This window comes from Rhipicephalus sanguineus, chromosome 3 (genome assembly GCF_013339695.2).
Source record: "Rhipicephalus sanguineus isolate Rsan-2018 chromosome 3, BIME_Rsan_1.4, whole genome shotgun sequence".
NCBI lineage: Eukaryota > Metazoa > Arthropoda > Arachnida > Ixodida > Ixodidae > Rhipicephalus > Rhipicephalus sanguineus.
In genome coordinates this window covers 163,166,188-163,181,073 of record NC_051178.1, presented here as the reverse complement: position 1 = coordinate 163,181,073, position 14,886 = coordinate 163,166,188, and the positions used below count along the sequence as shown (strand labels likewise).

The window sequence follows — 14,886 nt, the reverse complement described above, 5'->3', positions numbered from 1 at the left end:
GTCCCTACTAAGGTGTGTTTACAACAAATGTTCGACGACTTGGAGCACGATGTACTCTACTACGGGAGAGCATTTGGCTGTCCTGGTACAGAAAAATGAAAGTTCCTCCGCACTGTACGATGGCGAGAGAAAAAGACGAAAATGCGCTAACAACAGACAGATAAGGACCACGACACATGTGAAATTATAATCTGTAGGACCCTGCAACATGCAGCAGTTTTTCTACGTAGTTGAAACGCCATTTGTCGAGAAAGTTTCACTCCAAAAAGCGCAAGAAAGCTTATGGTTGAGCTGAATGCATCTGGCGCGCTTACTATATATATTTAGTACTCAAAGCCATTTACCTGTTGTTAACAATGGAAAAAATGCTTTACTTTCTTTATAAAAAAATTCGGCAGCATAAATACGTTACTAAAACTATCCTGGCGTTGCAACTACACCGTTGCCACAGCACGGATAAAATTGTGTATTATAACGCACAACACGTAGCATGAGCAGGTGTGTTTGTGATACAGCGTTCTTCCTCCTCCCCTCTTGTTTTTCTACACCTTTGCTTTTGGCCTCGTACATCAATATCCTCTTTACGCATTTACATAGAAATTCCTCGCTACGTATCTCCCGAACTTACATAAACCGGTTCATAAGCCATAACGCGAACACAGGTTCTTTGCCGGGACATCTTATGGTGCCTGTTTAATGACGGGGACTACGTTTCACAAGATTCAGCAGAATAACTTGCATAAAGTGATAGTGTACACCCTTTATTTTGACATTTGCAACTTCGTAATAGCTTCCGGCAAGGTGTCGGGCAAACGGAATCAAACCAAGTCCCATAAAATTTCGCGTGAAATCACTGAGCCTTTTAAGACCTTCTACGAAACTTTAGTAAGCGAATGTCTTTGCGGGATTTCACTGCGCATACTGCAACAGCTATTTTTACAGCAGACCGGTTATACGCTAGTTTTCAGCGGATCACTGCGTGCGTAGACTGAAAACAACAGCGGTTGCTGTCACTCTATTGGCCGCTGCGGCGGCCCGCCTGTCGCGGCTGCTGTTCGTTGTTATGCGTTGGTAGATTAACAGCCTTCTGCAAGACAACATATAAAACTGACCTGGAGAATTTCACACATAAGGAAACTTCTGGCTTTGCAAAAATTTGATGTCAAACATGTGTTCCTCCATGCGCTCAAGATGCTGACGAACGCTAAAAAAGACGCAACGCCGGTATCGCCCGCAAACGGAGTTCTAGGGAAGCCCTTCAGTTTACAACAGAACTCTCTACGCATCACTTAGAGCATGGTCGGACTGGAGAGGTGCGCGGGCGTTACTTCTTGAAGGAACGCCCGCGCGCCTTTGCAGTCCGGCCATCCTTAAGGCCTCCAGACGTACGCGTTGCAGCGTGTGAGCGCGTGGCTTTTTGACGCGTCGCCGAGTCGAAAGGTCACTCGCTGACACGCAGCAACGCGTACGTTTGGTCAGGCCTTTAGACAGAAGATTCGGCGCCCGTCAACTCCGCTGGTCAGCCACCTTCACCGAATGCTATGGTCTCGAGTTTTTTCCCGCTATTTTTTTGCTACGCATACTCCAAGGCTATTTTTTTTTTATTTCCAAATAAATCGTTGAAACAAGATGGCAGTTTCTTAACGTTTCTGTTCTCTTAATCCGACAGCCATCCAGTGCGATGCCGAGTGTTCCGAGTACGACGCGTGCATATCCGGGTGCCCGCCGAGGACGTGCGAAACGCTGGGGTCGTCTCTCGCGGAGGAGAAGACGGTGTGCGACAACAGCACGGCGCCCTGCATCGAGGGCTGCAGGCCCAAACCATGCCCCGCGGGCTTCGTTTACGACAACGAGCGCGACATGAACTGCGTGCCCGAGGCGCAGTGCAGGGTGCCTTGCAAGGAGATAAACGGCCGCGTCTACCTCGAAGGGGAGCGCATCGAGGACGCCAGAATTGCGGAGCCCTGCGAGTCCTGGTAGGTTTGCGATTCCCTGTAATAGTTTGGTGCCTAAGTGTGTGGTTCGCATGCGCGTGTGTGACGGAAAATCTGACAAAGAAAGCTGCCGTGGTGGCTTAGCGACGGTGGTGTTGTGATGCACTTCCTACACAGCCTGCAACGCTGTGGAAGCTACGCAGGGAGTTCGGCTGTCAAAATGCATAACTCCGCGATTTTCATGGTCGTCTTTTGGGGTCGTAATGCTCTCTCTCTCTCTCTCTCATGCAAGCCCAGCATGAGCCAACACGTGCGGCGCTGCGAATTAACGTTTATGAATAAAGGAACCAGAAAACGAAAACAACAAAAAGCTAAATGAATATAGTCGCTTACAGCCAAAAACCGAAGAATAAGTAATCTCCGCCCACAGCCGTCGCGGTCCCACCCACCGATCTCCACTAGGAGGAGCTGGATGGCGCATCGAGCACGCGGGCGAGAAGCCACCGGAAGCCGCCGTTTTTGTCCCGGAAGAGAGCTTTTCTCTTCTTTTTTAAAGAAATACCTGCCTGTAGCGCAGTAAACTGTACGAATCGACCGGAAAAGTCGTCAGGGAAGACATTTCACGCGTAAGTACCTCAAAGTTGCATTACTTTTTACGCATTTTGTACGTTGCAGCACTCGGACGTTGCAGCATTCGGACGTTGCTTTTGTACGTTGCAGCATTCGGACGGTGTCGGCACGGCGTCTGTCATCTTTCGTGTAGCGTTCGTCGGCATCTAAAGTGAGGCGTAATCGCAGAGTTTGAAAAAATAAAAAAGAAAAACGATCATAACAACAGCTGCCACCCGAGAATATTTGAATTGCGCGACTGCGACGGACAGAAGACGCCAGCTTCCGGGACAAACAGGGGACCTTCCGGTGGCTTCACAAGCGCCCGCCTCGCAGAACGGGGATGCGCCGTCCAGCCTTTTTAATGGAGGTCAGTGGTCCCACCCACAGAGAATTTGCATGAATGCCACTGCCAATTGCGCGAACTCATTTTCATGACGTCGAACGCTTCTTGAATGTTTCAGATACGTAGTTGACTTTCCTCTACTGACACTGTGTCGCTGGTCGTATAGGCCGGAAACTTGGACGTCCTGGTAAATTTCATCAGGGACTCTGACATCGCTGCTCAGCTAGACGTAACGTTTTTTTAGATAGTAACGACGAACCTTTAACTTTTAATATGCGCAGTATTTACATTAGCCGAGAAAAAGCACTTACGGTTCGAGCGGAAACCAGCTAGCACGACTGCCTTTCACAGATGAAGGGCAAGCGCAACGCGGTTCTGTGGGCAGAGCTTGCATTTTTTTTTTTAAGTTGTAACCGACTATACAGCGATTTATTAACAGCCGTATAACGGAGTTGGCTTATTTGTAAGGTATAAAACATTTTCACTTGTTGATCTGCCTAAAAAAAAAAAGGGAAAAAGAAACTCACGTTCTGGCTGGCAAAAACACCCAACTGTTTCTTGATTCGAACACATCTACTGCAAGAAGTATCGCTAGCATCTGCTGCGTTCCACGCTGCTTATGAAACGCAGTATAAGCATGAGGGCGCGAGTTTGATTTCTGGCCAGGGTGTCCGCATTTCTTTGGCGGCAAACTGCAAAAAAATTTGTGTACCTATAGACTAGGTGCCCCCACTATGGAGTGCCTCATAATCATATGGCTGTTTTGGCACGTAAGGCTATGTAATTTATTCTAATATTCTTGACAAAGAAGTCTAAACATAATGGAGGATAAACGCTACCGGTAAGTGCAGCGGGGTATAATTTAACAAAGTACATGGAGGGAATGCCCCGCAACTACGCTATGTACTGCAACGCAGAATGCATTGCAGTGCAGTATGCACTTGCGTATGTCGTTGGGTATAGGGCCTGCATAACGTCTAAGTAGGGATTGTTCGTTCATGCAGGGGATGGTGACAACTTAGATTTTTGCAAGCTAACGGCGTTGTCAGTATGCCGAATTAAAATCCGACTCCAACGTTCGTATACTTTCCTAAACTAGTACGCTAGGTGATGCTGTGCAACCTTTTTTGCTTTAGTCCAGAACTTGGAGCCAGTCCTTGCAAGCCTTCTTTAACATACCTTACGACAACCGCAGAGGAACCAGGCTAAAATATTTCTCGGTTTTGACAGCCTGGGTATAGGCGATGCGCGCTGATATATGTGTGTGCGCATCACTTGTTCTCCCTTCTCTATGGCACCTTTCCCCTTCCCCCACACAGGGTAGCAAATCGGTTACAACCTCGTTAGCCTGCCTACCTTTCCTCTGCCTTTGTCGCTCTCTCTCTCTCTCTCTCTCTTTGGCTTAGTCAAACGATATCAACAGCAAACACACGCTGGCATAAAATAAGCAATGACCCGCCACGGTGGTCCAGTGGTTATGGTGCTCGACTGCTTACCCGAAGGTGGCGGGATCGAATCCAGGCCGCTGCGGCCGCATTTTCGGTGGAGGCGAAAATGCTTGAGGCCCGTGTGCTTAGATTTAGGTGCACGTTAAAGAACCCCTAGTGGTCGAAATTTCCGGGGCCCTCCACTACGGCGTCTCTAATAATCCTATCGTGGTTTTGGGAAGTTAAACCGCAGCACTTATTATTATTAGAAAATAAGCAGTAAAACCCATAAAACTGCGTGGAAATGAATACGGGAGAGCGCTTGTGCGCAGTTCACAGCAAGTTACAAACATGCAATTTACAGTGCAAGTGCTTAAGTCTTGCTAGGGAAATAATATGATACCGATTGAAACTTCATCTCTAGCTCATGCACGAACAACGTAGTACATCGTGCGCAGCACGTTTAGCCTAAGACGAACCACAATGTTCGACGCTCACGTTAAGCAAGCACAGCTATGTTGCACGTGCAAACGCGATACAAACGCTGACTGGGCCACCATGCGCACTTTCGCCGCAGCTTCTGTCGCCGTGGCAGCATCGTGTGCACTGGCCACCCGTGCCCCAATACGGAACCACCTGTAGCGGTCGGCTGCACTGCTAGCGGCTGGACGCCTTGGTTGAATCCCGCTGCGCGGGCATCGGGAGACTTCGCCCTGCTGGCGGATCCCCGCTTCGCCTCCATGTACGGCCCATACTGCGGTGCCGCGCACGTCGTGGACATCGAGTGCCGCGTATCGTCCACCGGACAAGACCTGCTGGGCGCCGGACAGATGGCCAGCTGCGAACTTCCACGTGGCCTGTCCTGCTACCACAGGTACCAGGCGGGTGGCGCATGCCTCGACTACGAGGTGCGACTGCTCTGTGACTGCGGTAAGTAGCGAACCGCGAGGCGGCGCTGCATTTTCTGCTGCAGCAAAATGCTGCAGTATGCTGCAGTGCACCGCCTGAATAAGACAGTCGATAGTCGGTTACAACCTATGAATAAGTACAAGCTCCGCCCCCGGAAATGCGGCATGTGCCATTCATCCATGCAAGAAAGTGGTGTTAGGTGGTTTTCGTTCTAATCGTATAGTACTTTTTCGCTGCTAATATGAGTACTACGCATACTAAGATGTAAGAGTTCGTCATCCCTACTTAAAAGATGACGTTTGGCTCAACACTGATGTCGGAATCTTTGCTGAAGTTTGACAAGAAGCCCAAAATTTCGATCGAGAAACCAGCGACGCGGACATGTGTCTGCGTGGGAAAATCACGTACCTGAATTACGCGAAAGGTGCTTGACGTCACGGAAATGAGCCAATGCTACTGGATAGGGCACCTATGGAAATTCTCTGTGGGTGGGATAGCGGTGGATGTGGGCGGAGCTTGCATTTATTCTGAGGCTGTAACACACTGTAGTTCTACTGAGGGGGCTTTTCCTGATGTATTGTCAACGCATATGCGCCCAACGTCACTGCAATATAAGCTTCCACATGTAAGCTCCTGCACGATATGTAATTTACGTATATGCAACACATGCAGGATCATGCAGGATATGCAGTATCTTGTACGTCCTGATATGCACCCATATTACAGTTCCTGCAGCATGTGCTCTCAAAGATAGCAATATAGGAGCATCGCTGCGAGATAAGCTCCCGCATATAAGCTCCCGCATATAAGCTCCTGCAGGATATGTTCCTGTATGTGCAGGACACGCAGGACAGTGGACGACGTACAGGATACTGCATCATCAGGTTTATTTAACGATTGAGTGCCGCCATGGATCTTCCAGCCCGATGCAGTGTCGGCCCCTCTTTGCGGTACTTCCCACCAAAAAAATAATATAAATCGTTCCAGCGTTTTACACAAGGCATTATTTCTTCTTTTCGATTCTATTGCCTTTGACGCCAGATGTTGGCAGCTTTTCATTAGTAATACGCTGGGCAGTCTGTGACATCTGCGGAGTTTCACTCATTTTAACTTGTTTTGCTTACGGCACAAATATGTCGTTATTGTAGTTCTGTATAGTGATGCAAGAGCTGAAAAAAAAAAGAAAAACAAACCAACGATAAGCACATTTCATTGTTCTTTTTTTCTTCGCTAGTACTTCTTGCGCCAGGCCATTTATTTTGCCACTTCTGTCAATTACTGTTACCTATTCCAATGTGAGTCGCGTTCACGTCCTTTTGATGCGCCAGTGACGTACGTTTTGTACATTTTCTGCGCAGAGTACACAGTCACTTCTCCATCCGTTACGGAGGGCGAGCCGTCGACTCACCAGCCAACGACACATTTCGTCACAGGTGAGGAATGATCAAGACTATCGTGGTGGTTATGGTCTCTTACGGAATAGTCTTTATCGTGGATGCTGTGACAGATATCAAATTAAATGTCCGAAACGCTTTTGTTCGGTCTCTTTAACACGGTTTCCATCTTTACACAGCCTAAAACAAAAGCAACGAAAAATTATGTAGATTAAAAACCGAGGCTCTATAGCGCTGATTGGTTTCTCACAGATCTTCATCTCTTCTTTCGCCTTGCACAAAAGTGACAGCACACGGCTAGCTTAGCTGTCTGTGTTGCTTATGTCACTATCTTTCCATCTTCACTTTTTCATCTTAGTGTTGCCAACCGGACTTTCTGTTCTGGTTAACCCCGCTGCGTTTTTTTTTTCTTCTTTCGTTGTTCTCTCTCGCTCTTCCTTCTAGAATAGAGCTTGGCATTTGCCAGACTTTGAAAGGAGGCAAAACAGGGAGGAACTTAATATATGCGTACAGCAAGGTTCATGATATTTATTTCCGACGAACTATGGATGGTTCGCGATATCTGAAGTTCCTTGTCATGTTCTTTTATTTCAAGATTCTCCGACCGTGACCGTTAAGCCGACCGCGGTAGCAACCGAAACTACGTCACAGGAGGAATGCTCGGAATGCACGGGCGAAGAGACAACCAGCGCGGCTACCACTTCGGTCGCTGGAGTCGTTACCTCGACCACGCCTTCGCCGACGCCCTCAACCGAACCCGAACAACCGACCGATTACGTACGCGACGCTACGCCTACTCCGGGAGTCACTACCGAACGCCCGGACGTCGGCAAGCCCGGACCTCCAGGACCTGGCTGCGTTTCCCACTGGACGGAGTTTTTCAACATCGACAGTCCCGACGTCGATGACGGCGACGTGGAGTCGCTGGAAGACATCAAGGATCTCTTCCCGGTCTGTGAAGGGCTCACCATTGAAGACGTGGACTGCAGGGCCAACATAGGGAACAACATGACCGACTACCGCAACACTGGAGACGTGGGAGTCAAGTGCTCGAAGGGCACCGGCCTGGTGTGCCTTAACTGGCTGCAGCCTCGCGGAAAGAAGTGCCACGACTACGCCATTAGGTTCTTTTGTAAATGCGGTACGTTCTCAGATTACGCCTGAAAAAGCGTGATTTTTTCGTGATGCAACCGAAAGTATGGCGGGAGTCTGATGACTGCCTAAGAGGAGGCGGCACTACGTACGCCATATTATGACGCGACTAATGAGTTTGCATGACGAGGAGTAGATAGAAAAGACAGTGCGGTTAGCCAATCCCTAAACAGCTGAACGCGTGTGCTTATGAAAGATACGTATATCTGAAATGCTGTGAGGTTTTAGAGAATACGTGACCGATTGCACATTCATTCTCGACGGTGGCTGGTATGTTCGAGGTTTAGTTCACTTCGCGAGAGATGATAGCTCATATTTTGTAATGGTGCTTAAAATGTTACCAGTTGAAATCAGTTGGCGAATTACATTATTTACTTACATTAATTAGAGTAAGATTATAACACAGCTTCGTTTAGGGGTAACCTTTGTGGATCATTGGTGGAGCGCACGCATCACACTCGTTGGTTTCTTGATTCGAACAAAAGTGTTGAAAATTTGTTCCTTATTTTACTCGGCTACCGCTTTTCCGTGCGTGTTTTATGCAGTTGCATTAGCTGACAATTAATAGAGGCTACTTCCTTTGACCAACAAGCTATTAGGTCGGTGACCAAGGTGGCCTGCTGCGGTAGGGTATGCATAAGTTGTCGGTATCACAGACAGGCTCAGATTCGGTAGAGATAAACGAATGATCGTTCGCGCATTTGAAATTGCTACGAGCTGTAATTTTAATGAACGTAAGAGAAGCGAAGGACACTTCTTAAAGCATCGTGAATCACCGAAAACCTATAACACGAAGAGCAATTGTGGAATGAGCAGACACTAGCGCGCTAAAAGTAATGCCGTGTGACACAGTTTACGCGTGGCTCTTTACCTCTTGTTCAATAGCGCCCGAAACACAATCGCGCCTATTTACTGTGGTGACGCTTTGTCAGTTAGTGAAAGCGTGCGCGCAACAATGTCAGTATCTCAGTCTGTGCACCTCGACTGCGACGCGTTATAACTGGGGCTACGATGAAGCGATTCCCTTCCTTTCTTATCGAATTAACGCGATGCGCCTTCGAAGCGCGCGTGCGTACTGTAAGAGATAATAGTAATTGTTGGGGTTTAACGTCCCAAAACCACGACATGATTATGAGGGACGCCGTAGTGGAGGGCTCCGGAACTTTCGACCAACTGGGGTTCTTTAACGTGCACCTAAATCTAAGTACACGGGCTAAAATGTAAGAGAGGCTATGCGCAGTCAGATAAGCTCGGTCGTAACCCCCGGTAAATAATTGTTAGAGCTGTGGCTACACAAATATAACGGTGACACCTCCATCGAACGGTACAGGTTTATGCTTTATTATGAACTTCTCATAGCATAAAGCGCTCGGATTTTCGATGTCTTGTAACGCAGCTGGCAATCGAACTATAGCGCACATATTTTTTTTTGCAGATGTAGAATACGAAGGGACGACGGGCGCACACGGTAAGTCTGATTCCTTGCCTTTCAGGATAAACATGTTTTTTAAAGAGAGAGAAAGAGAGAGAAAGAGGAGGGAGAGGGACAAAGTGAAACTGGTCAAAGGCCAGCAAGTTAACACTGGGAAAGAGACTGCATAAGCAATGCCGATCACCTCTGTGCTTGTTTCGCAGAAACTGGCAAATGAAAAACGACAAGGTTGCGTGGACAGTGATAACAGGGGAAGAACGTCTTGTTTTAAATATAATCGTTGAGTACAGATAATTCAACATCTTCAGGTTTATTTGGCGTTTACAAATAGATATCTTCTTGTTATCGGATTTATCGATAGACCACTTTGCGTAGGTATGCAATCGCGCGTACGACTTCCGACTGCTCATAATTCAATGTGCAGCAATGGTCGACCTCTATAGCGCTGCTGAGCTTAGCGGTCCGCTACACCCGCTTAACCGTCCGCTATCGAACGATAGAATAGCTGGGGTAACGTATTCTGAATGGAAATCAATGCTAGCATTCTTTTTGAAAATGTAGCGCACAGTGTTCACGCTGAACACTGTGTGCTACATAGCGCACAGTGTTCAGCATGTGTATAGGGTATATATACCCTACCCTATAAAGTGGACGGGGGGATGGCCGCCGCGGTAGCTCAGTTGGTAGAGCATCGAACGCGTTATTCGAAGGTCGCAGGTTCGGTCCCTGCCCGCGGCAAGTCATCTTTTCGTCCACTTTTCTTTCTTCAAATTTACCTTACATTTACTACAAATAACATCCCCTATACTTTCCTTGGCATTATTGTCTGTTAGTGCTCATTAATATCTTTCCTTAAGATAGGCTTATTTTCTCTAAGTTATATTCAACGTTTCAATTACGAACGTACTCAATGCGCAGAGTTCACCGTCACTACTCCGTTGATGACAGAAGGCAAGCCACTGACTGAGGAGCCCACGACGTACTTCGTTACAGGTGAAGAATGATTGTGGCATTTCTATGACAGGTTAGCGGTCGATACAGCGAGCAGGCTCTGTGTGAAAATCGCTCTTGTGTACCTCGTTGCAGTGTTTGAGATGACCAGATTTATTTATTTATACTTTCCGTTCGGTGTAGGCAACCGAAGGGCTACGGGAAAACAAAACACATGAAAGTTCACATGGTTGCACCGTGTATAGGCAAGACTGATGCATAGGTGGTGTACGATATCTGAACCGATTTGTGGACGGCCTTCCGGAGCCCCCCATTTCCGGAGCCCCCCATTACGGCGTCCCTCATTATCATATCGTAGTTTTGGGACGTAAAATCCCGACAATTATTATTAATATATCGTATTAGTATCTATGGAGACTTGCAAAAGTTTTTCTTGTCCGATGAGTTGCGAAACGACATTTTCTTCCAGATCACCCGGAAATCACATCCACACAGTCGTCTGTCACTGAAGGTAGCCCATTGACAGAAACGACGGAGGCTATCTTCTCTGGAGGTAAACCGACAGCCAATTTCTGCATTTTGAATCAAGCTGTTAACTTAGGTCCACGTTATAACCAGTAGACACGCCACGTTCTTTTAATGGTTATGGTGCTCGACTGCTGACCCGAAGGCACGGTGCCCGAAGGCCACGGGATCGAATCGCGGCTGCGGCGACCGCATTTGCGATGCCGGCGAAAATGCTGAGGCTGCCTTCTCGCTTTTGTGTTCCTTCCTTCCTTCAAAGAACACCAGGTGGTAGAAATTTCCGGAGCCCTCCACTACGGCGTCCCTCATAATCATACCGTGGTTTCGGGACGTTAAACCGAACAATTATATTAATTACGTTATAACCAGTAGCCTATACTCTTAGGACAACCCAAGGACAGAAAAGTGTTGGCGGATCTTTTACAAGTGTACAGGGATTGACGGAACATTTTAAAATTATAAGTAGGAAATTTTGGTCGTCGTACGTCTGACCAGGATAACAGCAGGAAGCCCAATACTGGAGCTTTCGCACTCCCCTAAGCAGTACGTTTAAAAAAACCTGTAGGAAATATAGAGTTAATATTTTGGCAAATAAAGTCTCACAACTCAAAGTATCATACTCACAAAGAATTATCAACTCGTTTCTTCACAGAGTTGCTATCGTAATCTTCTAAATGTAGTGTAGCGGCAAATAAAATCCGTCGCTTTTTTTTTTTTTTGACCCGGCCTCCTTCAGGTCACACGGATGCCATCGCCACTTCACCGTTTACGTCAGAAGGAAGACCATCGACAGAAACGACGTACTCTACCACAGGTGTGATGACTATTTTTGTAGCTCACTGAAACCGTGCTTTTAATATAGCTAAGTGTGCTTACTGGCCAGCCTTGAAGAGAAGTACAGTATTCTAGATGTAATTTTCTAAAGACTAACAACGGAAACGATAACTTTGCTGTCGTATTTTACTGATTAGTGCTGCAATGGAAAATATAGTATCTTCTTTGAAGGGGCAATGTTAATACACTCACAATTTGCCGCACCTGTCGTAAATTAAGCACAGAGTATGAGATTGTGTACCAGATGGCTTAGTATGTCTATGCCTGTGACTGGGGTGCTGTTTCTACATATTTTACCTTCGCCTAAAAAATCTAGGCATGTCGTCATGGCATCATCTTCTCCATGGTTGCGAGCCTCCTCCGCTGGAGTAATTATTGCAGTGCAATTATTCACATCGTGTGCATTCTGTGGTAATAACTGCGGTTGTAGTTCATTACTATCGTAACGTGCTTTGCAGAACCCGGCTTGCACATTGTCACTGAAGGAGTCCCTCCTATCTCGGACTCGACATGCTATCCTGGCTGGTCCGCTTACATCGACACCGACAACCCCAACACGGAGGGCGGGGATTTCGAGCTCGTAAGCTCGCTGGAAAAAAGGTAGGATTTCCGTTAATAGCTCGCTAGAGAGAATGATTCAAATGAGTGTCAATGTACTTGAAATACGTTTGTTAAAAACATCATTCGATTGGTTTTCTCTCAGGACATTACGCTTGTTGACTAACCAGACAGAAGATGAAATATCTAAATAAATTCTATATAAGTATTAACACTAGACCTTTATGATTATAAGCACGGGGCATGCGATATATACAACGTTTTTTTTTTTATAGCGACAGAGTTTCGCAAATCACGAATAACTAACCGCGGCCTGTAGACTCGACGTTGTCACTCTAACTTCCACATGCCCAGTGCTTTGTCGTCATCCGTCTCAGACTTTTATACGACTTCCTGGCACACCTTCAAGCGCGGGATTTCGGCTAATGTAAATATTATTCGCCATGTCGTGCGTTATTTATAAGCCAAGCATTCAACAATATTTTAATCTTACGATTCTTCAACGGTGCTTGCGTCAAAACCAACACATTCTCGTGTAAGGTGACGAAGCACTTGACCATGTGCGCTTCAGTCAACGTTGAGAGATCAATAGGTCAGGCCAAGTTAGGTTAAATCAGGCTAAACTGTCGAAGCTTCGTGCGCCGCTGAGTCACCTGTGCTTCCCTCACCGTGTTACAGGGCTTGCCGCGTCGACGAGATGAAGGCCATCGAGTGTAAGGCCGTGCGAAATGACACCGGAGAACTGATCGACTGGCTCGAGTCTGGCGACAAAGGCGTCACGTGCCTGAAGGAGAAGGGGCTGCTGTGTTTCAACAGTGACCAAGACGAAGGAAGGCAGTGCCACAACTACAAGATACGCGTCTTCTGCGTATGCAGTGAGTACTTGGGAAACCTTAATGTTTGTGGAGTTGCGGGGAATACAGCCGTAACTCGTTATAACGAAGTGGTATGGGGGACATTAAATGAGCTCCTTATATCCGATATTCGTTGTAACAGTAGAGATAGAATTAAACTCTCACAAATCGGCAATCTAGCTCGCGGGCAAATGCTAGATACAAAGACGAATTATTATAGGATTCAAATCCACTGTAAAGGAGGTAATCTATACCTGTCACCTTTTGTCATTTCAAACTAAACTGACAGATAGATAAGAAGGTGAAATTACAATAGAACAAAGTTCGTTGGACGAAACAAGCCTGTGTTCACATTTGTTTGAATAAGGATATGAGCACATTTTGAATAAGGATGTGGGCGTTGCGTTTGTCTAACGTGTGCCTTTCATTGGCCTCGTCGTTATCTGCGCCGTTCCCGTCAGGGGCGTAGCCAGGGGGAGGGGGGGGGGGCACGGGCCCGTGCCCCCCACCCCGAAATTTTTTTTTTGCCATGGCATACAGAGCTCAAAATGACACTCGATCACATCTGCACCTCCCCCCCCCCCCCCCGAAAAAATTTCTGGCTACGCCCCTGGTTCCCGTCACCACGTTTTAAAGCAAATTTTTAATGTCGCAACTACATTAAAAAATATGATTGTGAATCGTCTTTCAACAGTTATTTTGCTTTCTATTCTACCTTTTGAGTTTTGAACCTCGCGCGAACCAAATGCTTCCTCGTTACAGCCGATATCGCGGCGACAGTACCGTTTTCCGTTTCGTTGAGGTCCACCACGAACAATAAACGTCATTGAAATAAAGCGTGGCCAACCAACCTTCGTATTTAGTTCGCCATAACCGATGATTCGCTGTATCAGTGTTCGTTATACCGATGTCCAACTGTAAGAATTTTCGTAAAATTAACTGTCGCGTACGACTGGTGCTCGTATACAGCGGTGCCAGAGTGCTCTGGTGGTCGTGGAAAATGAGACTGAAAATGTGCTGCAATAGAAATGCAACGTTTTATTTTCATCAAAACATTAATAAGCAAGACATGAGAAAAAAGAAGCGAGAATGCCTAACGAAGTTCCAGCATCCTTTACAGCAAGCAGTGTTGTGCAGACGAACAGCTTTAGTTGCGTTAAATCTGTACTTTATCGCTGTGGGAGCGGGCTTTCTTCGGAATGAAGCCCATGGTCGCATTGTTAAGCGACGTTTTAAACTTCGCTGACGCTTTTGAGCTGAATAAATCGACGAAAATGACGTATTTGATGTTTCTGTATGTGACAAATAACTTCAGGTGTCTTTTAGTGTGCCTCTCCGATGTACTTATGTAGATCGTGGTGCACAACTGTACCCGTAAATCTTTCTTTCGACATTTCCACACTGCCTTTTTCCTCGCCCAGCTCCGGGAGGTGTACCGCCTGTCTTCACATTGCCTCCTACTACTGTTGGTCTTCCGGCCACTACGGAGAAGCCGCGGCCGAAGGGCGAAGGAACGTGCGGCTGGACGGAGTGGATGGACGCCGACGACCCCCAAACTTCTCCCGAGGACGTGGGAGACTTTGAGATCTTGGAGGAACTCAGGGTGGGTTTATATAAATGGCTACCCTACGATTGACACTGTTGGCCTTGTAATGGCGTGGACATATGCCGTTACCATCACAACGCTGCGTTATTTGGCTGTTCACCCCACTTTTCTTGGTCTGCTGTCTGGACGAGTAAATCGATCAAATCGAACAAATCCCGGAGACATTGAATCGAAACTTCGCCAGTTGCGTAGATAGAGTAATCGAAGTTTTCGAAAATGTAGCGTTGATAACACAACGTAATGTTGAAAATGAAAACGATCAAATTGCAATACAGTTTAAAGCCGGAAGGCTGAAGTTTTAGAAAGCCTATGGCGCTTCGTTATCGTCATGCTCGCTGAACCACCGCGTGGTTTG

General features: G+C 46.9%; 1 protein-coding gene across 1 annotated transcript in view; it reads left to right on the top strand.

Moving 5' to 3' along the window:
• LOC119386050 (hemocytin-like) overlaps window positions 1-14,886 on the top strand; it is a 93,872-nt gene that overhangs the window by 38,036 nt on the left and 40,950 nt on the right. The window contains exons 21-31 of the mRNA XM_049414208.1: window positions 1,670-1,976; window positions 4,894-5,246; window positions 6,584-6,658; window positions 7,215-7,760; window positions 9,207-9,239; window positions 10,122-10,196; window positions 10,624-10,707; window positions 11,416-11,493; window positions 11,972-12,113; window positions 12,750-12,946; window positions 14,347-14,528. Of these exons, the coding sequence (XP_049270165.1) occupies window positions 1,670-1,976; window positions 4,894-5,246; window positions 6,584-6,658; window positions 7,215-7,760; window positions 9,207-9,239; window positions 10,122-10,196; window positions 10,624-10,707; window positions 11,416-11,493; window positions 11,972-12,113; window positions 12,750-12,946; window positions 14,347-14,528 (2,072 nt within the window). The remainder of the gene's footprint in view (window positions 1-1,669; window positions 1,977-4,893; window positions 5,247-6,583; window positions 6,659-7,214; window positions 7,761-9,206; window positions 9,240-10,121; window positions 10,197-10,623; window positions 10,708-11,415; window positions 11,494-11,971; window positions 12,114-12,749; window positions 12,947-14,346; window positions 14,529-14,886) is intronic.